The following is a 24,101-nucleotide window of genomic DNA, read 5'->3' as shown; positions in this document are numbered from 1 at the left end:
TGAGTATTACATCACTTTATATTTTCAAGCCACCTGTTGCATGAAAGGACGTTACAAGTCGTAATACACGCAGGTAATATTTATTAGACAATGGTGTTACTGTAGACAGCCTTTAAATTTTATACAGTGCGTTTGCATTAAATTGAATGAAGGTTGTTAGAGGTTAGATTTTACAAGAGGGTCCTAGGGGACATCCTTGCATAAACAAATCCATGGAGATTGAAAGAAGACACACGCACAAACAAAACATTGTTTTCAGACCTATGTAAGAACAGCAGGTAAAGCACAAAATGTGTTGGGAATAGCTGAATAATCTTGGAATGCAATATTGTTCGTAACCACTGTGCAAGTGCATCATTACAAAATCTCATTTTTTAACGTGAAAGCATGTGCTGCCCTCTTGTGGGGCATCCTGTCATTACCATCTTGTTCAGGACGCTGCGCAAGATCAAGTAATCAGAGATTTGGGGAGAGCGCGCAGTAGGGCGGGTTGGTTCAGCTGTTTTTCTGGTAACTGACACACACCCTGAAAGTACCGTGTATTTGTCATGCATTTCTGTTCATATCTATTGATTTTGTGTCATTTTACCAGTGTTCTTTAAATATAGCTTGCTATTACCTATATTCACTGCATAAACATGCACAATTAATTAAGAGTACCATACAGTATGCAAGATACACTCTCTCAGGACAGACTGACAGATTCATCAATGTTGATCACGGTTTTTTAACTAACTAACTAACTAACTAACTATACTATATATATATATATATATATATATATATATATATATATATATATATATATATATATATATATATAGATATATATACACACAAACGTGTATGCACATACATCATCATAAGAGAGGCGCCGCTTTACATCCCCAGATTAGGATACCCCCCCATAGTAGCTGCTATCGTTGCTGATTTCAAAACCCACGTGTCTTGCAGTCTGTGTATATGGGTTCACAGAAGTGATTTAGTTGGTGATTCGTCTTTATTACTGTTTGCCCTTAACAATAAAAGGCTCCGAGACATCTCATTTGCATTTGTTTGGAAGTGAAGGGGCAGATGTTTGTTTCTGAGATCTGAAACAGCAGTGTAGCGCATTCAAATACAAACAGAAGTACAATTAAAAACAAAAGAAAAACTACGAGCTGTTTTACAACAAAGGTTCCATAATTAAAAAAACAACATGTTTTTGGAAGATATCTTTCTGCTACATTAGTTTTAAAACAAGTATATACGGTTTTATATGAAGGTAAGGACAGGACCCCGTAGATTTACTCTTCTAATTCCACGGGGCCCTGGTATCTGATTGTTGTAATGTGTTTTATTTGTAGTTGCCATTAGTTTAGCCCTAGACTGACACGGAGGATCTGTTTGCTGCGGCTCCCGTATGCTTTTCCTCACCCAGCTGTTTAGATGGCTCGCCAGATTTTAGTTTGCTAGAAGTTTAGCCTGCAGGATTAGATTTGCCAGATTTCTACAGCGAAACACTTTTTTTTCTTCTTTTTTTCAATTTACTGACGTCGTATAAACTAAGAAGCCGTTAAAAAACAGTATATACTAACACAGTCATTTAAAAATTCAACGTCGGGCGTATTTATTGCATATTAACTTAACAGCATCGGTGTTCTTTCTATTGTCATCTAATCAAAACGTGTTAAATGTACAAAAAGCCAATTTACAAAAAAAAAAAAAGAAAAAAAAAAAGATCCGATACCTTAAAACATGTGATATACACACAATCAGAATTATTAAAGACATAATGCCCTAACCTTATTTTTGAATGGCTCCAGCACAAGGATACAGTTTTGTGACTAATCACAAATTTGAATACAACAAGACAGTTTAAAGTTAAAAATGATCACCAAAAATGATTTGCATTAACAAGCGCGACTCAGATTTAACCAGCGTATTAGAAACAGTGGCTGATGTTTTATCTTTTTTTTTTATCTTTTACCTAGATGTTTAATTGTTCTGAATGTGCTGATTGCACAATAAATATAAACAGGTAAAATGTTTAATACAATGGAATTATTTTATTTAAAGAAAACAGCTTACTATTAAAAAAAAAAAAACAAAAACAATAAACCAGAGCACAATTAAAACAGCCCTCATCAATATTTTAATTTGGCGTTATTATTTTAATTCGCATTTTGTTGTGCAATGTTACTGCGGCAAACACACGCTTGTGTGGGAAAGCCTACGTCTCTGCTTCTTGAAAACAACAGTTAACGCCCGCTAGGATGACGCAGTGACGCTCGGATTCAAAAGTGGCGCCTCTCTCGGCCAATCCCGACGACGCTCTGTTTACCCCCCCCCCCCCCCCCCCTTCTGCTGGGCGAATCTCTCCGCGCAGGCGCAGTCACCGGCTCCGGGCCGCCATTTTGTGCAGAGCCTACTCTGCTATAGCGGGAGAGGATTAAAAGCGCCGGAGGAGCCCAGCGCTGCGTATCGCCATCCCAGACGCGAACCCGCGCTTTAACTTACATTTAAGGAGAAATTACACTGAGAAAAAGCAGGTAGAAATGCGTTACTTTTTCGAAAAAGGTTTTTTTTTTGCAGGAGCTTTCTCCGGCCTCTAGGTGTCACGATGGGGCTCCGGTCCTGGCGGCTGGCGGGGGGTGTTTGTCTCCCTCTATCGTTATTGAAAATTTAGGAAAAAAACATTTATAAGCCAGAAGTTGGGGATAATGTTCAAGTATTTAGTTTTTTGCAGTCCTAATTAGGTAATATTTTGCTACGGATGGATTTTTTAAAGGCTTCGCTCTTTTGTAGGCATGTTTAGGCCAGGCGTCCATTTTCTTTTTTCTTTGTTTCCTCTTTAGACAGAAACCCGCGACTGGCAGGAATAATTGATTCCAGAATATATACACTTTCATATTAACGCACCAGAACATTTCTTTGCAAATATTTCAAGTCGCAAGGTGCGCACTGTATACCCTAGTCTGTACAATATAAACGTTTTTTCCCCCCAAAACCTGTTAGGATTCTGTGGTTTCGATAAAGCGTATATGTGCTGAATTTTGTTTTGGTCGATGCTAACTTATGTTTTATTAATTTCTTTTGCGACCTTTTCTTAAATATATTTACACTAGTGAGTAAATACACACGTACTGTACAGTGCAATCTTAAATCGCAAAGGCCAGCTAGCTACGCATTAATTTACCACGTATAGTTAATGTTTACTGGCAACGCAAACGAGATCGTGTATCATATTTATTAATCAGAAGCGTGCTTTTTTACAGTATTAGTTTTAATTTGTATATTGTTAAGCTTACAGAGCTACTAAAGTACAATTGCATACGCGGATATTAACCTTTTTAAACTATTGAACCTGCTACCTCCCAACAGTATTTCAAACTATCGGGTCTTGCTGTCCTGGTACACCTATTTCAAACAGGCCACCTTTCCACCTAACGTCGAAATCGGATAAACACTTGAGAGCTCCCTCTGCAATCAGGCTGGTTCAGAAACGTAATATAGGACAGAGGTTGCAATGCAACAGTCAGACGAAGGTGTTTTCGTCAGACGTGAGTCTAAAAGAGTATGGTTTAACTTTCTGGCGTTTTTGTGTTAAATCGTTAACGTAATTTCTTTGTGATAGACATTTCTTTTTGGTTAGAACTGCTGTGGCTATTCCCTCTAATTATTTATTGTGGTGTGTGTAGTCCCTCAAAAGACGAAGGTGTTTTTGAATTGCAATTAAGTGAGCTATTTATTTATTTACATCAGTAAGTGCAATAACTTATTTGATTGCATTTTATACATTTTAAATTTTGCTTTATGTACAAGTTAAATAATGTATAGATTACAAAATATTGGGGTTCGATATTTTAAAGAGTATTTAACAATCTAGATTAAATGTAGGAAATTATTTGAAATGCATGCAATCAAAGCAAAATGAACTGTTTTTTGCAAAATAACACAATACATTTAGTTGAATAGTAGCGTGCAATAGAATAAGGTAGTGCTTTTAAATATGCATTGTTAGGCTACAAGTTTCATTAGAAACCAACGGCATGGTAATTTTTTAACTACACTGGTTGATTACACATATCCATCGCAGAGTCTGCACCAAGCAAATAAAAGTACAGTAATTGAATGCTTTTACTGCCAAAATGTAATGTTTGTATTGTTCTATGTAAACACAAGGCCAACATCGATTAAGTCTTGTGACGCAGCACTTTTAAAGTAGTAAGTGCCTAGTATGCAACAGAGATGTTTTTAAATCCATTTTGACTAGTCTGTTGTAAGAGACTATGCATGCAGTTTTTTTAAGCATCTTATTTTCAACAGGTGGCAGTATAGCTAGTTGTGGGAGAGTGTTCAGACAGGTTCCAGCTGAGGTCACCCTTGAAGTCAGATTTTTAGAAAGATGATATTTCCATTGCTGGTGCAGGTAATCTTGGAACAAGCAAGTACAGAGTAGAAAGCAACTGACTATTATCTTATTTACAAGTTGTATAACCCTGCTGGGTGACTGTCTGAAAGCAACACTTGGAAACACAAGGCCAAATGCAATATTTGGCCAATGAGGAAAAGCGGCACCAAAATAGTGTACCAAGAGCAATCTGACTGTTTTGGTGGGTCCAAACTAATAGTCTTAAGAATGCTACATCTTCACCAAGTAGGGTTAAACTGTTATTTCTTTAATAAATGAATACTGGACCAAAAATGTGTATTTCATATTTCATATTGGTATTGCATAGTTTTTTTTAAAGCTTTTTTACAGTAAGAACATGCTGGGTCCCCCAAATACACTTTCTTTTTCCTCTTACTTTATAGCAAAACGCATTTTTAGAAGATAGCTTGTTTTGGGGTGGGACTCGGGAGGTGATATTTTGTACGACGACAATTAAGTATCTAGGATGGTTTTATATTTTTTAAAAGTTATTTTCCCCTTTTAAAACTTAAAACCAAACCAGTTTTACATTTTAACATTTTATTTTTGTATGCATAACACAAGTCTGTTTGGGGTCTAGACAGTGGTAGTACTCTAATAATAATAGCAATACACGACTCTCATAAATAGACTCCTTTGTTTATTTGCTGTAGGTTATAACCATGGAGACAGAGGAGAATGAAGCAGTCATGGATGAAGGAGAGACCTTCTCCAAAGGAAAGGAGCGCAAGACGTACCAAAGGAGGCGCGACGGGGGTCCGGAGGAGGAGACTGACGTCCTGGTGCAGGGCCAGCCTGACGGATCAGAAGAACAAGTGGCTGGAGAGATGGTCCAGGACGTCAATGTCAGTAGCAATGTGGATATGGTGTTGATGGAGCAGCTGGACCCCACCCTACTCCAGATGAAGACAGAAGTCCTGGAAACTGATGTGCACCAAGAGGGAGGCGAGACCACAGTGGACGAAACCCAGATAATTACGTTGCAGGTGGTTAATATGGAGGAGCAGCCCATCAACCTTGGGGAGCTGCAGTTGGTGCAGGTGCCTGTTCCAGTGTCCGTACCGGTGAGTTCTGCCACTGTGGAGGAGTTCCAGGGCCCCTACGAGAACATGCCCAAAGAAGGGGATCCAGTGATCTGCCACACACTGCCATTGCCCGAGGGCTTCCAGGTGGTCAAGGTGGGTGCCAATGGGGAGGTGGAGACAGTGGAGCAAGAAGAGCTGCACCACCAACAGCAGCAGATCGAACAACAACAACAGCAGCAGCAGCAGCAGTCCCAGCAGAATGAAGACAGCACATGGCAGAAGGATCCTGACTACCAGCCACCCTCCAAGAAGTCCAAGAAAACCAAAAAGAGCAAGCTGCGTTACAACACCGAAGAGGGCAAGGACATGGATGTGTCTGTTTATGACTTTGAAGAGGAGCAGCAGGAGGGACTGCTTTCAGAAGTCAATGCTGAGAAAGTGGTGGGAAATATGAAGCAGCCCAAGCCAACCAAGATTAAAAAGAAAGGTGAGGCAGTCATGACATGGGGAGGATTTTACATGTCAACTAGGCAGTATCCTTGCTTGTATGATACATAAATAGACTGCCAACTATTCTATTAATTTAAAATGCTTAATTTCATTACTGTTTTATTTCTGTTCATTATAGGTGTGAAGAAAACATTCCAGTGCGAGTTGTGTAGCTACACCTGTCCCCGTCGTTCGAATCTGGACCGGCACATGAAGAGCCACACTGATGAAAGGCCTCACAAATGTCACCTGTGTGGCAGAGCTTTCAGAACAGTGACGCTGCTAAGAAACCACCTTAACACCCACACAGGTATGCTTTCTCATTGAGCCTTAAACTCAGGGTCTGCCATTCGCTAACTTTTGCCCCCCAGCATAGTCGCATGGCAGTAATGTGCTCTTCATCAAAATGCAGCTTTATCCCTTTGCAGTGCATTTATTCAGTACTCGTCGGGTCCAGTTTATTTTCCTGTGCTGTTTACTTTCACACGCGCTGTTTAAAATATTATTTTTCAGAGTAAAACAGGTTCAAAAGGCATTGAATTGCAAAAGAATTCAGTACCGTATCTAGAGCCAAGCCTCATCCCTTGTTCGCTGCATTTTTCACATACCTCTTTATAGATGTACATACTGATAAATCCTCTCCTGATCACTCGTTTTATCTCCAAACTCCTCAGTAATGTGATCCAAGTCATTATTTTATTACTATAACATCTCAAAAAGCTCTGCAAATGTCTGTGATATTCTTTGAGTGCTGGATGCAGAAGCAGCTACCTCCTTTGTTATGTCATATCCCCCCCCCCCCCCTATGAGATACCCCCCCCCCCCCCCCCCCCCCCCTTTTTTTTTTTTTTTTCGGTTTCATTCGGATCCCATTGTTCTCACTTGGCCATTGAAAGGTTTTCTTGGCTTTTTTCTGAGAAAAAATGACTAGAGACCTGTGCTTTGTCTTTTTGATGTCAGACCTGGTCTGACATAGGACTGCAAAGGGTTAAAATCTCCACAAGATGTCAATAGACGTCTGCTTTTCGCATGGTTGATTCAAATGTGTGTTTGTTTTTTTTTCCTTCTGCTTTCTCTCATTTAGGCACCAGACCACACAAATGTCAAGACTGTGACATGGCCTTTGTGACCAGCGGAGAGCTGGTCAGACATCGCCGCTACAAACATACCCATGAGAAACCATTCAAGTGCTCTATGTGTGACTATGCCAGTGTAGAGGTGAGAGAATGCCGATCTGAAGTTATAAACTGTTCAGCAGAGTGTCTAATCTCAAACAGCATATTTTTCATATCGATTTAGCAGTCCCGGTTTCCTGTATTGTACTAGCTTTTGCTACACGCAGAATCTCTGTGGTTTCTTCCCCAACAGAATGTTGGCACCTTATTTAGTGTAACAGTAAGCAGTTGATTAGAAGCCGAATGAATAATGTGCCTGAACTCTTAAAGAACTGCGTGTCCTCATCAGCTGGCTTGACTTTCCCAGGTCAGCAAGTTAAAACGCCACATCCGCTCCCACACTGGAGAGCGCCCATTCCAGTGCAGCTTGTGCAGCTATGCCAGCAGGGACACCTACAAACTGAAGAGACACATGAGGACACATTCAGGTAAGCACTCCATAACCAAACAGGTGCGAAGAACCGCAATTAGGCTTGCAGAGAAAAGAGAATGTTTTAAAAATATGTTCGAACACAACATTCATGCATCCTCCTTTTGGGCTGTAGCCAAAGGTGCTTGCCTGTGTGTGGAATTCTCAGTTTATTAACTTGCCTCTTATTTTATTACCTCCCACGCAGGAGAGAAGCCTTACGAATGCTACATCTGCCATGCCCGCTTCACTCAGAGCGGCACTATGAAGATGCACATTCTGCAGAAACACACAGAGAATGTGGCCAAATTTCATTGTCCTCACTGTGACACTGTAATTGCCAGGAAGAGTGACCTGGGTAAGCCATTCATTGCTGTAATGTGCAATACTGTAATATCATGAGTTTGTGTGATGCTTCACAGAGGAACAATGTAAGCTGGTATGTCTTGTGCATTCCCTGATATTTATGCATGTGATTGAAATTCAGCCTTGTTCAGCCTGTTTGTTTCTTTTTGTAGGTGTTCATTTGAGAAAGCAGCACTCGTACATTGAGCAGGGGAAGAAGTGCCGTTACTGTGAAGCTGTGTTCCATGAGCGCTATGCCCTAATTCAACACCAGAAGTCTCACAAGAATGAGAAGCGCTTCAAGTGCGAGCTGTGTGACTATGCTTGTAGACAGGTGAGGAGAGAGAGAAACACACTGGGAGCTGTGCTTGAACAGCGCCACTCAAACAGCCATTTGTGTTTTGCTGAGTGTAACAGACACAATTTGTATTGGCAGCTTAATACAGAATCAGATTGAACTACTGAAGTTGGTAATGCCTGAGTTGCTTCTGCTTCTTGCTGTATTTTGTGATATTGGTCCACCTATTTTCCAAATTAGGTAGCTAATGGAGAGCAAATGTGTGAGACTGTTCTAGGACAGTTAGTGTATATTTATTTGATATCTTCTAAACGGTACTTAATGGTTTGTTGAATGGTAGCAGAAGAGTAAAACTAATGCATTACTTTTAGGTGAGATGGCAGTGAATGTACTGCTAAATCTCTGTCTGATGTAGCGATTCTTAATCTAACCCTTGGAATACAACTCCCAATTTAAAATTGACAAATATTCTTGCTTTTATCGCTTACTCTTAGGAACGCCACATGGTGATGCACAAACGAACCCATACAGGAGAGAAGCCGTATGCCTGCAGCCATTGCGACAAAACCTTCAGGCAGAAACAGCTTTTGGACATGCACTTCAGGCGTTACCATGATCCCAGCTTTGTGCCCACCTCCTTTGTCTGCACCAAATGTGGTAAAACATTTACACGCAGGGTACGTTTTTAGAAAGAAAGTGTTAACAATTGAATTGATGTTTTTAACGTAAACTTCTATTTCTTACTAAAGCAATGTTTTCCCTTTTCAGAACACCATGGCTCGGCATGCAGAGAACTGCTGTGGACCAGACTCCATGGAAAGTGAGAACGGAGCCACACCTAAAAAGACTAGGGTTGGAAGGAAGAAGAAAATGCGATGCAAGAAAGATGATGATGATGAAGATGATGACGATAGCGGTAAGAGCCAAATAATGCCCAGTGTGGTGTGTGGGTTTTTTTTTCTCAACGCTCATAGTGAACAAGGTTGACCTCCAGTTTCAGACTCAGATGCCATCTCTGCCTGTAGACACAGTGCTTACAGAATACTTTTTTTTTTCAGAGGAGCATGCAGATCCTGAACTGGAAGACATTGAGGAGGAAGATGAGGACGACCTCGCTGAAGCAGAGGCTGAAGCTGAAGCTCATCTTGTGGAAGTCGAGGAGGAACCACTTACCCCACAGCCCACTCCAGCTAAGAGAAAACGAGGACGACCCCCTGGCAAGGCTAACGCACCAAAACCTGCTCCACGTAAGTGTGCTTCACTGCATTCCTGAGGTTCAGACACCTGCCTCCAATAGCCTCCACATGCCAACGAAAGGCAATGTGTTAAAATTGGGATTATAGTTTGGCTTTGTTTTAACTAATGCATGCTGTGGCAGATTATTTAAAAATCAGTAAGTAAATTGTTTCTTTAATAAATATTCAAACTTAAATGCCTTTTCTGTTTTAGAAATTTAGATCGCTGGAGCAATGTGTTGTGCATTCAAGTAGTAAGTTAATTTCTTTCCCTCCCTTAGCTGCAGCTATCATACAGGTTGAAGATGAGTCTACTGGTACCATTGAGAACATCATCGTGGAGGTGAAGAAGGAGCCAGAGGTGCCCCCAGAGGAAATGGAGAGTGAGGCGGTCCAGCTGCCTGTAGTGGAGGCGGCTCCCAACGGGGATCTGACCCCGGAGATGATTCTCAGTATGATGGACCGGTGATGGGAGAGAAGCAACATGTTTGTGATCTGTGTGGTTCTCTGTTCCCCTTCCACTTTTTTCTGTTTTGTTTTTGACCCAGGATGTGTTCAAAAGCAACTTGTTTTTGGTGTTATGCTTCTGTACTTGCTTTTCTTTAGACCACTTGAGCGCTGTGAAGATTGCTAAGCAGTGCGCTGGGTTGCTTTTTTTTTACAATTTTTTTTTATTGAGTGATAGGGGGGATGAGAGCAGTGAAGGGAAGATATTAAGAGCACCCTTTATCTGTGAATCTAGTGAAGCAGGGGGAAGTGGTTGGATTTTTCACAGTGCTCATCCTGAATCTGCAAGATGCTTTGTACAGTCCTGGTTATCACTGCTGTAGGGGGAAGGTTGTATTCTTTGTGTCGTCCCTCGTCTCATTATTATAATGGTGGGTGTACGCTGCATCATTGTGAATTGGACCCAGTTGAGGTTATGGATCTTTCCTAACAGTTCAATAAGTGTTTCAAGTTTAAACAATCTTGGCATTGCAATATTAAAGCCTCTTAGATTATGTTGTACAAAGCATCTCCGCTTAAGGTCTTTCTTGTAAATAATTTGTTTTGTTTTCTACATTTTAACCTTTTCTAGCGATTGAAGACATTGTAAATGCTGGGAGGACAGCATTTTAACATTAGCTTTGGACTTCTGCTAATCTGTAGTGCGTAAATGTGCAAAATTACTATAAAATCATGCAGGAGGATTTGGCGCTTTTTCTTTTGACTTCTGCTTGCAGATAAAAAGATTTGGGATGTTTCAGAGCACACTAACAGACAATATTAATTGGGGTGGGGAAAGAGCCTTTTAAGTATATATTTTAAAAGATTATGTTTAGGTCATCGCAATTTTTTTTTTTTTGTAGCTCTAAAATTTGTTCTGTATCATTTATATATGAACTGAGAAGGAAGATTTAAAACCCTGATCCTCTGAAATTGAGTCTGTAATTAACTATGAGTTGGATATGTGCGTTTATCTGGGGTTTAAAGAAAAGGGGCAATGTGTAACATTGAGTGGAGTGCGGGGGTGCTTGTATATGAAAGTTTATCCCGTTACAATATGTAAGCTTTTACAGGATATTTTTGCTTATTTCAGAATTGAATTTCCTCTCATGTATTGCATTTAAACTGCTTTGTTTAGCTCTTAAAGTTCTAGGTTGAAGCATTTTTGTACTTGGCTGTATTGTGTGAACTTTTTACGGTGGTCGAAAGTCAACTGAGAAAAGCTGGGGGGGGGGGGGGGGGGGGGCAAAAAAAAGATGGGCTGGATAATGTATTGCTGTACAGCTAATAAAAAGGCAAAACAAAAAAAAAACAACCTAATCCTCTGTGTGTGGTGTGTTGCACACGTGTCTCTGATCCAGGTAGCACACATTATCATTTAGTTTTTACAGGCACAAATTCATTTGAATAAGTGAAGCTGTCTGGTTTAGTGTACATACCAGTCAACAGGAAGCATTTTCCTTATGATTTCGATGGTGGCCATCGTTGTATGACAAAACAGCATGGCAATGTTTTTTGGATATAATGCAGATACTGGGAAGTTACATTTGTATGCTATTTATAGGTTCACTTGTTGGATAAATAACTGATTGGGATGTGTTTACATGAACAAAGAAAAGCTGCATTTGTTTAATAGTTTGCAGTTTGAAACTGGTTGTTAAATTCTGTATGTAACTAAAAGAACCATTTTTGTGTAGTAATAGTTCAAATCCAGGTTGCTTTTAAGAAAAAGATTACCAGTTGAATAGAACTGGCATATTTTTTGTGCTGCTTGGTTGTCTTCTGTGAAACCAAGTTTATATGCATTCTAGATGCAGACTGGTTGCCAAGCGATCCTACCAGTTTGTTCCATATTGTTTATGAACAAGTTGTGTTGAGAATTACAAGGCCATCCAATGGCATAAAACATCATCTGCAACTTCTACATACACTGCACAACCTCAAGCTGAAACGGCTGTATTTGTGTGGCATAACTAAATGTAATGTGGATATGTAAGTTGGCTTGGGTAAAGGTGTGCTAAATAAACAACCAATATGAAAATATTACTAAATGGGAAATATCACAAGAATAATGGACATGCTTCATGCTAGTGGCTGGACTTAAAGGAGCTGAAATCTGCATAAATAAAATCCATCCACCCTTTATCCAAACTTGCCTCTTCTCCATTTTCATCAAAGAATAAGTGCCTGTTTAACTCAGCCATGTCTTCAGAGCAGTTCAGATAAAGGGGGTTGTATTGTATTAGTCTGTTCCGCATCAATCTGGCTGCAGTGGTGGCCCAACAATTAACCCTGAATAAAAAGTATGTCAACCATCCCTCGCACACATTAATACTCAATTCAAAGCTGGCTTATTTATTTTTTTGCATTTCCACAAAGGTGATACCTTTTGTTGTATCATTAACAATATTGTAGCTTTGAATTGAAATGATACCTTCAACATATAATAGATAGATAGATATATAGATATATATATATATATATATATATATATATCTATATAACAAACCATGCATGCATAATAAAAAGTACTGCCTAGTTTTCACAATGCTGTAATTAAAAAAAAAAAATGATGAAAAACAGGAAGTGGTTTACCCTGAGATAACCACACCCCCAGGGGCCATTGAGGTGCACACACCAGACCCTTGTAGAACAAAAGTGAGCCAATCAGAACACAGGAGGAAGTTTCAGGATGACTGATTATTAACACCTGAGGAGCCAGTCTGGAGAGGAGGCACTCAGCAAACACCCCCCTCCACTGTTGCCTGGGGTGGGCTAAAGGAAACATTACCTTTGTGTTCTCTAAAATACAAATCCTGACATGTAATGAAAGCGCTGACTATTTTGAGTCAAAAGTGGTTCAAATGTTGCAGTGAATTTGAGAACAGTGCTGATTTCTGTAGCAGTTTCAGTGAATCCCCAACGATTCTGCAATGCCAGTTTAAAGGATGACTGGTGCTCTGTGAAGGACTGCTGCACATTGCTTTTCCAATGATGTATTGTTGATGGTTTTGTGTGACAGTTCATGATTGTTATTTTAATCCTCTGTGCACTGTGAAACATTGCTGGAGTGCATCTACACCTCAGAGAGCATCCACACGACCTACAACTGTGTAAGGAAACCTGATGTAAATGTTACCTCATATCTCAGCTACACCAAGTACTGCCTGGCAGCTGTATTCAACAGCTGTGTTTCTTTGTTTTCCAGACTAATCCTGCATATGGTGGCATAGACTGTAAATGTGGTTATACTGCTGGGAATGTCCTGTAACGCAAAGCGCATATTTAAAACGTAATAGATCAGTGCCTTAAACTATGAATAATTAGGAAAGCAATTTGTTTTGTCTTATAATATATACGTTTCATATATATATATATATATATATATATATAATTATATAATGGATATATATTATATAATGTGTACACGAGGGAGACCTCCCTCTGGTGGTGGTTGAGTGTATGACTGGTCCTGACCAGGAATGTGTTTTGACAGAATTGAATGTTTGACCTCAGACTGGAGTCTCCCCCAACTTAGTGTTGAAGACTCTTCGAACTGAAAGAATATATATTAATATATATCAGTCAAAGTCCTCTCTTATACTCTCTCTCTCTCTCTCTCTCTCTCTCTCTCTCTCTCTCTCTCTCTCTATATATCTATCTATCAATCTCTCACTATAATATATATATATAATATATATATAATAAAAGTTTATTAAGTATTCTACTGATGAAAAAGAAACATGCTGAAAAAGAAGGGATTGCCTTCACTACATGTTACATTGATTACCAGTCACCGTAATACAGTAGCATACAAAAGAGCCAGCATGAGGACCTGCTCCCTAGACCAGGGATAGGCCCTTACAGTCAAGGTCTGTGTTCCAATGATGTTCTGAACACTTTAAACAAACCAATTAACCCCCCACCCAGTTCCTCCATTAGTTATTCACTGCATTGAACCTATCAAAGTGCAGGGGCCCCTACACGCGCAGCCTTGCACCAGCCAGTTGGATGAAGAAAGCAGCTGTAAAAACACTATTCACAAAACAAGGACTGTTTTTAAGGATTTTTTTCTTTCTAGGGACTGTTTCTTAGGAGTGTTTATAAACATTCTTTTAGGTTAAGAGAATACTCTTCTAACCCTCTCTTTAACAGTTGGAAACGGCTCCATGAACTGCAAGCTTGATTTAATTAATCAAAATGGGCTTAACAAAAAAACAAAGCAGTCCTTAAGAAAACAGTTCTTTAAACAGTTCTGTGAATAGGATCCTTTCAAGAGCTCTGCAGGGACGGTTCACAACAACACAGGTAGGCCTTGTATGGTATTGGCGCCCTGTCTGATGACGTGCTCCGAAGGAAGCCGCTTCCACTGTGAGATTGCTGTTTCTCAGTCGGAGTGTGGTTTTCTAGCAGGATGTGTAATCTTTGCCCTGTTGTATTGTCAAGCGGTGGTGGTGCTGGTTGCTGCTCTCTTGCAAACAGGTTGGTGCTGCGATGGCTGTGAACCCCAAGCCTGCAATCTCCTACGGGCTGCAAGGTAGGGCACCCTCGGTGCACAGGCTCTGCACGCTTGTGTTGCTTTTAAAAGCTTGTTTTATTGTGTGATTTAAAAAAAAAAACATCCCGTCCCTGCATTCAGTGCTGTCAGCGGGACACCCAGGGCAAGAGAAACGAGAGCGAACCAGAGGAGACTTCTCAACCAGCCTTGGATCAAAACTACCTTTATTTGGAGATGTACTTTTTTCTTTATTTATATTGGCTAGGTATTAAAAACAAATCTAGTGGTTGTGGCATGTGTGTGTCGGTTCTCGTCTTTCTGCTTCAAGCAGCACCCTCACCCAGCTAGTTTCTTTGTAACGACAAGAGAGAAGACGTACTGTGACTACACACCCAGTAAGAGATGCGTCATGATGAGTGGTGCTTTGTGTCGACAGTTTTAATTAAAATTGCATCAGTTGTGCATTCAGACTAATTAATTCAAAGCTATTTTACAACGAATTCCACCTGGGTTACTTGCTAGGGCAGGCTGGCAGCAAGCTTGCAAGACTATACATGCGGAAACACTTCAAGGGAACAGACTGCTTGTGATATAGACCCAGCTCCATTGGGGTAGTCTGGCAGTGGGGGGCATACTGTAGTTTAAATCTTGTTTCACAAACTACAAATCCTGGTAGGCATAGTTATTTGTTCTGGTTTTTCTGCTGATTATGAGTTTGTAGGATTCTTTAGCTCTATTGCTGCACTAACCAATTATTCGATTATTCAGATCAGGCCCTCCGAGGACGAGAGTCACTGTCATTGATTGGGCTAATTTACCATGCTGCTTGAAACAAGTGAAGAAGCAGCTGCTTGGATTTGTGTGGATTCCTTTTCTCCGCGGAGTTTAAGAAAAGCAGCAATCATCACAAATCCAAGCAGTTGGTTCTTCTCTTGTTTCTCTTGAAATGGTAATGAATTCAGCCCATGAGTTCTGTGCTCCATGCCAGTAATTCAATAATCAGTCTGTTCAGCACTGCTGAGCACTCTGGTTCTCCTTAACTGAATCGTGGCATCAAGAGCCACCTGGGATCCAAAAAATTCATGCAACACAAGAATGACAATCACACACACGCATCTGTTTGTTGGAAGTGAGGTTACAGTAGCTCTAGCATGTTTGCCAACAGTCATTGTGGGCTTTGTTTCTGCCTTTGAATTGATTGATTGTTTGTTTTTCTTTATCGTATCTATTTTGCATCTCATGTACTTCAGTCACCTCCCAAACTTTTCCGATACTGCATTAGTAGACTGACCCAGCTTTCACCCACCGAGCAGGCAGTCCTCTTTCTGTGATCATGTCTACCTGTTTGCTTGTTTTGTTTTGAACAGACAGCATCTCTAAATTCCTAAAGCCAGAGAACATCCAGTTCATGGGAAGGATCCGGCTGAATTGCTCCAAATCAAAGCCAGAGGAAAAAATCCTGGTGAGTCTAGTAGCTTCTTGCCTGCGCTGTCTCTCTCTCTCTCTCTCTCTCTCTCTCTCTCTCTCTCTCTCTCTCTCTCTCTCTCTCTCTCTCTCTCTCTCTGCACGTTGAGTTCATATATTGTGCCAATGCTTGCAAGTACTGTTTACCACATAGAGCTTCTGCAGCTTTCTGTCTAAGTGATAAACTTACTTATTTAACATGTGTAATTGATTGATTATCTAAAGATCTGGTGTTTTCATTGCTTCGAACTGGCTGAGTCAGACTGAAACGCATTATCTACAGCAGGTCATCAGCCACCCCAGTGTGTATCTTTGTCTGTCTGTTAAGGGTTTGACAGTATTTCAGTACAGTACCTCTTATCATGTGTGTAGAACATGTGGCAGAGTTCTAAATAGTAGTTCAAGGGTGGAAATAAGACTCCCGTTGCATAGCGCTTTGATCCATTCCTGTTTTTACTATGAGTTTAGTAAGACACACCTGAATTTGTTACATACACACTGTGGATAATCAAGCTTCTAGTAAAACTTGGAATGGGTGAACCTGCTATGCAATAGTCTTATTGCCATCCCTGTAGTTTCTGGATACAGTCTTTGTTTTCGTGATTTAGTTAATAAGCTGTGAAACTGCACAAGATGACGAGATACAATAAGAGACACCTTACACACAAGGTATCGTAAAAAGGGTAACGCTTAATTTTAAACGTCAGTAATTATTACTCATTAGGGTCGTAAGTAAGTTCATAGGTGCTGCAGTGTAGTGCTGTGCACCTGCATAGTGCTGTAATGCATACTGGTGAAGCACGAATTGGGTTAGCAAAATCTGTTTCTGTATGACCTACTAAAAATCCTTTTTAAGTAGGCTAACCACAGAGGTGTCTTGTTATTACATGTAGTGCGCGTACTATTACACATGGGTCAGGTTTTCAAAATCAAAATCTCTTCTGATGAAGCTCTTGAATCAAAGCATTTTTCCCATATTTATGCAGACAGCATGACTTTAGTAAACAAAACAGAACATACCGTTTAATAATGAGGGGTGTCCCAGTTACAGCACTCCTGTCTCTGATAGTGAGGGGTGTCCCAGTTACAGCACTCCTGTCTCTGATAGTGAGGGGCGTCCCAGTTACAGCACTCCTGTCTCTGATAGTGAGGGGTGTCCCAGTTACAGCACTCCTGTCTCTGATAGTGAGGGGCGTCCCAGTTACAGCACTCCTGTCTCTGATAGTGAGGGGTGTCCCAGTTACAGCACTCCTGTCTCTGATAGTGAGGGGTGTCCCTGTTACAGCTCCCCTGTCTCTGATAGTGAGGGGTGTCCCAGTTACAGCTCTCCTGTCTCTGATAGCGAGGGGTGTCCCAGTGTTGGGGTCTCCTACCCTCCATTACCCCAATACCCCTGTTGGTTCATCCATGTCCTTAAAATCAGCAGTACAGCAAAAAGACTTCCCACAGAAAGGTTTCCCACTGTGTTTGTTCCAGTTTCCTCATGGTTATACTGTGCATTTTCCATAGTTTACCCTGGTTTGCCATGTTTATTATTATGCTTTAGCAGCCCTTGTTGTTCTTTACAGTGTTTTACCATGCTTTCACTCGGAGGTGGCTCGAGGGCTGTCTGGGCCCATGTGCTCGCTTCACTGGGCTCTGCCCCTGCTTTTATCTGTTTGCTCTCACTCCCGCTTTGCATATCGCCGCTCCGTTTGAAACAATGGAAAATGAAAGGGGGCGGCTCAACATACTGTTACTGGAAGCAAACTGCTATTTTCACTCCCACAACTTTGAAAAAAAAAGTGAAAGGGCTGAAAACAGCAAATCCGTTTCTATGATGTTCCCAGTCAGTCTGGTATTCCACAGCAGGGTTTCTCATGCAGTGATGACAGGGCCCGTGTCCCACATCTCCAGGCCACTGGAATCACGTTTTCTATATTGTGTGTTTGTTTTCTGGTTTGTTTGTGTTGCAGGGATGGAAGTGAGACTCATTCATACACGCAGGTCTCTACATGGGCTTCAATGCAGAGCTCACTCACACACACAGGTCTCTGCAGAACAATGCAGAGCTCACTCACACACACAGGTCTCTGCAGAGCTCACTCACACACACAGGTCTCTACAGGGGCTGCAATGCAGAGCTCACTCACACACACAGGTCTCTGCAGAACAATGCAGAGCTCACTCACACACACAGGTCTCTGCAGAGCTCACTCACACACACAGGTCTCTACAGGGGCTGCAATGCAGAGCTCACTCACACACACAGGTCTCTGCAGAACAATGCAGAGCTCACTCACACACACAGGTCTCTGCAGAGCTCACTCACACACACAGGTCTCTACAGCTGCAATGCAGAGCTCACTCACACACACAGGTCTCTACAGGGGCTGCAATGAAGTACTTCTAAGGGAACAGCTCAGACACACATCAAAAGTTCTCCTCTCTTTCTCTTTCTCTGCCAGTGAGTCACCAGCGTTTCACAGACAGCCGGGGTGACTCACTCACACATAGAACCTAGGCTGAGATTTCCTTTAATCAACTGAATTTATTCAAGAACAGCAATATCTTTGCATATTATCTCTCTCTCTTATATATTATATATATATATATATATATATATATATATATATATATATATATATATATATATTATATTATATATATATATATGATATAATTGCATTCTAGTCTATAGTACAGGACTCATTGGCAAAAGATACTTTTGTTTGTTTGTTTGTTTTGTTTCATTCCCATTGGTAATAAACCCATTTAAGCCAAGTGGGTTATTATTTAACAGTGCTGGTTCCATCTGAGATTTCAAGGGTTTGTACATAATGACAAGGTTTACCTGTTCTCAAAGCAGTACACCGAAAACAAGTTGGAAAGATTGCCTCACTGCCTCGTCACTTGCATTTCCTTGAGTAAAGCTCTCTTCCTTTTCTAATGACTGGCTCTGTTCCCTGCTCCAGGTGATGACATTATGGAGGGCACACATACTGCAGCCTAGCCTACCTGTCAAGGTAAGCAGTGTTTAAAACTGAATCGCCACTGTGACACTATTTGGTTTGACTCAGCACAATGTTGTATTAAACATATTATCAATGTCAATATTGACACAGTGTTTGCTTTATTATAACACTTTCCCGAAGGGTGCATAACACTGTATAACCCTCCAAACCCACCTATACCTACAGATGGCTGGTCAGGACTGGGCTAAATATTCACCTGCAGGTTTGGAGCTCATCAGCAAAGCCAGGCAGCCCCTAGCTAGCATCGGCAGCTTGGTATTGAGGAGGTGGCAGCTGCACTTTTCCTCTGCAAGCACTCTTCCTGTTTTTTTTTTTTTTTTTTAAATACCTGTCTCTAAATATAGCCCCCGAACTCACTTATCTCAGATTCACATCTCCCTTCTCTTGGCGCACACTGTGGGATCTTTTGGTTTAAACAACTAGTATTGTGAAGGAACACCAATTCTTTGTTTGCAGGTATGCATTGTTTCCTTGAAAGTTAAATAGAATTGCAGTGTTAATGATGAATCTTGATGAGCAACTTGGTGTTGGGAATGCTAGGAGTACAGTATGTCAGCTCCAGCACTTTGTAGGATAGTGGATTGAGAGCTTCATTAATCCAGCCTGGGCTTCTAGAGTCATCTTATTTTCATAAAGGAAAATTCAGTCCAGCCCAGCTAGTCATTAAATAACCACAAGCCATGACCTACACAGGACGAGGACCTGCTGTGGTTCCTGGGCTGATGGAGACCAGTTGTGAGGTGTTTGTTGTTTGCAGGCTCTGACTGTCCAGCGATCTCCATGGAGACTAGTTGTGAGGTGTTTGCTGTGGATGCAGGTGCACGGCCAGGCTCTGCCTGTCCAGCAATCGTTACATTAACAAATTGAACACTGCTTTGTAGTTTTCCATATCCTTAACAACTTGAAATACTGTACCACTATTATGGCTTCCTGTAGACTTTTGCAATACTGTTTTGTAGTTTCTTTGATTACATGATGTTAAAGAGATGTTCATATAGTTTTTTTTTTATCTCTAATCCTAAAGTTCTAAGTGATGCAAAGTTTTATCTATACTGAAGATGTATCTATATTTTACACAACAACCTGCAATCGGCATGGCGTTATAGAAACAAAACCTATTTAGGAGCGATGGAGACTAGCCGACGCAGAAGCAGATAGCTAAGTGTGTTGTCTGCATTATCGTTGTACTTCGGTTTCACAATCTAAAGTAAATTAGCTTGGTGGGTATGTATGTGTTGCTATGGAGCTGCTGTGGCCATTGCAGATAGTGATTTTGCTAAAGTGGTTAGCTTACCTAAGGCAGGATTTGGTAGTGCAAGATTAATCAGAGACCAGAGTATTTAAAAGACTTTAATAAATGTGTTCATTGTGTTCTCTATGGTATTTTCATACTGCACATGCATTCTATTCATTATGCATAAGACTGTTGTGAACCAGGCTTGCTAGTGGAGATAGGGATGCCTTATTTGGCTCTCTGAAGCATCCTCCCTTTTGCCCCGCCCCCTCTCAATGTCCAGTTTCACCCCACAGCCTCCTGTACAGAGTAGACAGATGGTGTGCGTATTGTTTCATGTGCTCTACCTGCTGCTCTGAATATGCCAGGACTACTTCGTTCTGCTTTCTCTGCTAACCCCATCCTTCCCTTCTCTGGCTGCAGGTGGACAGCTCTTTCAGCTATTTAGAGATCTGTGCCATCATCATAAAAGACATCACCCAGGTAAGCATGAGTATTGGGTATTCATTACTTCTCACTGTCTTGTCTGTGCTGATCTGGAAATACAGCACTGTAGAGTTTTATAATTGGCATCTGAGATGCTGAAAGCATCATTGGCAATGCTGGCATGAATGGGTCCAGTTTTTCCCTATGAAGCTGTCATGTGGGTGATGTATGTGGAAAGGTTTCTAATGGGTTCAGTATTTGCAGAGTGTTTCACACAGCCAGCTCCTCAAATGGTGATATTGCACTTTGTCTTTCCCTTTTTTTTTTTTCTTTTTTTTACCTTGCAATGTGTTTCAGTTTCACAATGTGCTGCCTGGCAAAATACATAAACAAATAAAGGAATATATTAATATAAACCTTTTTGAAATTTGCAAAAGAATTACTTTTAAATAAAACAAACAGACCCTTTTCGCATCGACCCAAGCATTTTTATACCAGGAGGGTGAAACGTGGAAACTCTTCTGCAAATTGATTTCTCTGTACCAAACAGTTCAATCTGTTTTGTATGGCTGTTTTTGTTTTGTTTTTTCTCAGGTAGTTTTGTAAATCTGAATTCTCAATTCTTGAAACCTGTACTCCACTAAGTATCCTATTAAGAAAGGTTGTATCAAGTTATGACTGATGAATCTCAGCATTATTTGTTTATTCTGTACTGTGATTTAAAGAATTTAGAAATCCTGGTACTGAGGCTTGCTGACAGCTTAATCCAGCTGCTTGCGTCCTGTGACGGCTCATCCAGTGTTGGTATTGATTAGTGTTTTTTCCTAGTTGGAACCTGTGTATTTTACTTTTGTAGTTGAACGGAATACAAATGTGCCCCATTCATGCAGCACACAGCCCTGCATTGTCACTGAAGTGTGCATATCTCACATTGTAGTTTAGCAAGAAGTAGGTGTCAGGTATCAATGATGTTATCTCTGCTGATCGAGCTGTTTACCTGCAGAGAGGCTGCTTTCTAGACCAGGGCTCAATTACAATACTATTGTTCAATTACAATGACAATGCTATTGTTCAATTACAATTACAATGCTATTGTTCAATTACAATTACAATGATATTGTTCAATTACAATTACAATGCTATTGTTCAATTACAATTACAATGCTATTGTTCAATTACAATTACAATGTCATTGTTCAATTACAATTACAATGCTATTGTTCAATTACAATCGCAGTTAGTTATGCTCCAGTAATTATATAAACTCCACATTAGCATGTTTACTGTATTTTATTCTAAATAACTAAGCAATATAATTGCTGGCACAAATACAGAAACTTATACATTTTTTACAGACAAATGGGTTCACTTAAAGTGGTTGAAAATACAAGATTAACGCTTTTATGACAAATGCATGAGTGAACTGTAACAGATCCATGATGTGGAATGATTACAGTGACAGTTCAGCTGCAATGAGCTGCAATTGCAGTTCATCACACACTGCACTATTACAACCCAGGTCTGCTGCTTTCTGGACCCTCTAGGATAAAAAAAAAAAACACATCAGTATCTCTCTTCCTGAAATCTGAAGGCATTGTCTCATTGAAATGGGGGAAATCCAGGGAAGTTTAAGTGACAAACTGTTGAGCTTCAATGCCAGCACTGAACCTGATAACTCACAAACCAGTCGTGTTTCTCAGGCTGTCATAGAGACAGACCGCTGCTCCTATTCCTTCTGCCTGATGTCTTTAGACGACCTGGAGCACGTGGTCAGCCATGTCACAGCATCGCTCAGGAAGATCTTCCCAGACTCCTCTCCGGGGTGAGTCCGCCCTCTCTCTCTCTCTCTCTCCTGAGCGCTTTACTGATTGGTTGTTGGTTCTTGACTGCCCAGTTGTTTAATACAGTTACATAAATGATGCTTCATAATCCTATGACTAGGGAAACAATTTACAATATTTAAAATGAGATGAGATTTATAGCAATGTCGTGACTTAGTAGATATGGGTTATATTTTCAAAGCGTTTCCTGTAATTGACTTTAGAAAGGAGAAAAAAAAAATCATGCCAATGTTACAAAATGAGAAACAAAACACCACTGGAGTCCTTTAGAGAAGCATGTGTGCGGGTCTCATGTTTCACGCTTGCTCTTCACAGAAAGTTGCTCAAGAAGATTCCTCTGGACTTGCAGGAGAGATTCCAGAAGCTAATTTCCGCTGTGGAGGAGCATCAGAGTGCTAACCAGGGGCCATGTGGTAGGAGCCTTCAACAGCGCGGGACTAGATAAGAACTCCACATGCTTCCACTTTGAGAGATTATTACAGGCAGAGAGAGAGAACCAAAACAAACTGGTACCTGGGATCCCTTCTCCAAGCTATCTGCTTTCAACGCAACATGTTCAACACAAGAAACAAGATTACAAAGCAGGTCCTATCGATCAACAAGCAGTTTCAGTTTCATATGTGTCATCCACTTGGGTGGAACCTTGTAAAAGCAGATTTCAGGGCGATGTGAAAGCAGAGCACCCTCGGACACTCAGACCCTCCCTATGAGAGGTCACAGGGTCCTTACAAAGGCAGTGTAGACTGGGCACTAGAGACCGCTCATCTTACTGTTTTCTTTCAGGTGGGTTTTCAGAGACGTACGCTGGCTTGTGTGATTACAATGAGTTCACCTGCAGAGAGGAGATTCAGTGGGTGAGTCTCGTTCATGTTGCTAGAGAGAGATATGCAAACCGTACTGACTGTGGTTTCCTCACCCCGGAGATCCGGATAGCCAAGCTGAACACACTGTTCATTTGTTCCTATTAGCCACTGAATACATGTAGTGAAGAAGAAACCAGCATATTACTAACACCGGGTGCTGACAGAGCTATCAATTCAACAGTCTTGTGACCCATCTTGTGCACTGCCAGCTCCTATCAAGACCAGTGATGGTTATCAGGTTCTACATCAGGGGGCAGTGACAGCCGATCACCAGATTGGGACTCTAGTAGACCAGGCCCTCTTGTTTATGAAGCTGATTTCTTGCCCTTCCTTTCCCCCTGCAGGACGTGGACAATATCTATCACAGCCAGGACTGCAGGGAGTTTAACCTGCTGGATTTCAGTCACATGGACAGCAGGTCAGTCACCACAGTTATTAACAGCAGTTCCTCCATGGAAACAGTTCCTTGAAAATTTTATACTGCCCAAAATCATTTAAATACAACAGACTTCTTCGATGTGATAAAGATTACTTTCTGTACAGTGAGTTCTTTATTCATCCGCACACAGAGATGTAGCCCTTGCCGTAGCTGCCCTGTCATTTAACCAGTGGTTTACAAAGCTGTCCTGCAAAGACTACAAACTGGTAAGGATCCTGTTTAATGAACTCGATCAATCTATATATATATATCATTTTCCTAGATAACTATATATACTGCAGCATGCTTTCAGGGATGAAAAGACTCCCGTTGCGAAGCAGTTTGATCTGTTCCTGGTTTTACTGTGAGCTTAATAAGACACACCTGAGCTATTTACTGTGGCTAATCAAGCTTGTATTAAAACCTGGAATGGGTGAAAATGCTGTGCAATAGGAGTCTTGTTCACA

The 24,101-nt window shown here is 40.9% G+C and overlaps 2 protein-coding genes across 2 annotated transcripts in view; both read left to right on the top strand.

Annotated features, from left to right (window-relative positions):
* The first annotated feature begins 2,362 nt into the window (after positions 1-2,362).
* LOC121325667 (transcriptional repressor CTCF-like) lies at positions 2,363-11,115 on the top strand. The gene is made up of 11 exons (XM_041268513.1): positions 2,363-2,531; positions 5,068-5,926; positions 6,068-6,238; positions 7,013-7,146; positions 7,411-7,531; positions 7,721-7,870; positions 8,031-8,191; positions 8,650-8,832; positions 8,924-9,071; positions 9,214-9,402; positions 9,672-11,115. The coding sequence occupies exons 2-11, from the start codon at positions 5,077-5,079 to the stop codon at positions 9,857-9,859; spliced, it is 2,295 nt and encodes a 764-aa protein (XP_041124447.1). The 5' UTR covers positions 2,363-2,531; positions 5,068-5,076; the 3' UTR covers positions 9,860-11,115.
* A 3,223-nt stretch (positions 11,116-14,338) lies between these two features.
* LOC121325193 (F-actin-uncapping protein LRRC16A-like) overlaps positions 14,339-24,101 on the top strand; it is a 31,082-nt gene continuing 21,319 nt past the window's right edge. The window contains exons 1-9 of the mRNA XM_041267525.1: positions 14,339-14,413; positions 15,742-15,836; positions 18,793-18,843; positions 20,510-20,569; positions 22,213-22,334; positions 22,669-22,766; positions 23,137-23,207; positions 23,561-23,634; positions 23,786-23,861. Coding sequence (XP_041123459.1) covers positions 14,371-14,413; positions 15,742-15,836; positions 18,793-18,843; positions 20,510-20,569; positions 22,213-22,334; positions 22,669-22,766; positions 23,137-23,207; positions 23,561-23,634; positions 23,786-23,861 — 690 coding nt within the window. The 5' untranslated portion in view covers positions 14,339-14,370. The remainder of the gene's footprint in view (positions 14,414-15,741; positions 15,837-18,792; positions 18,844-20,509; positions 20,570-22,212; positions 22,335-22,668; positions 22,767-23,136; positions 23,208-23,560; positions 23,635-23,785; positions 23,862-24,101) is intronic.

This window comes from Polyodon spathula, chromosome 13, assembly GCF_017654505.1.
Source record: "Polyodon spathula isolate WHYD16114869_AA chromosome 13, ASM1765450v1, whole genome shotgun sequence".
NCBI lineage: Eukaryota > Metazoa > Chordata > Actinopteri > Acipenseriformes > Polyodontidae > Polyodon > Polyodon spathula.
This window is presented reverse-complemented; position numbering and strand designations above follow the sequence as displayed.

Excerpts from the sequence above, each read along its gene's own strand:
- LOC121325667 (XM_041268513.1), top strand. The coding sequence starts at position 5,077 with ATGGAGACAGAGGAGAATGAAGCAGTCATGGATGAAGGAGAGACCTTC. Across the intron at positions 9,072-9,213 it reads TGAAGATGATGACGATAGCG|AGGAGCATGCAGATCCTGAA; the intron begins GTAAGAGCCAAA and ends TTTTTTTTTCAG. Across the intron at positions 9,403-9,671 it reads CGCACCAAAACCTGCTCCAC|CTGCAGCTATCATACAGGTT; the intron begins GTAAGTGTGCTT and ends TCCCTCCCTTAG.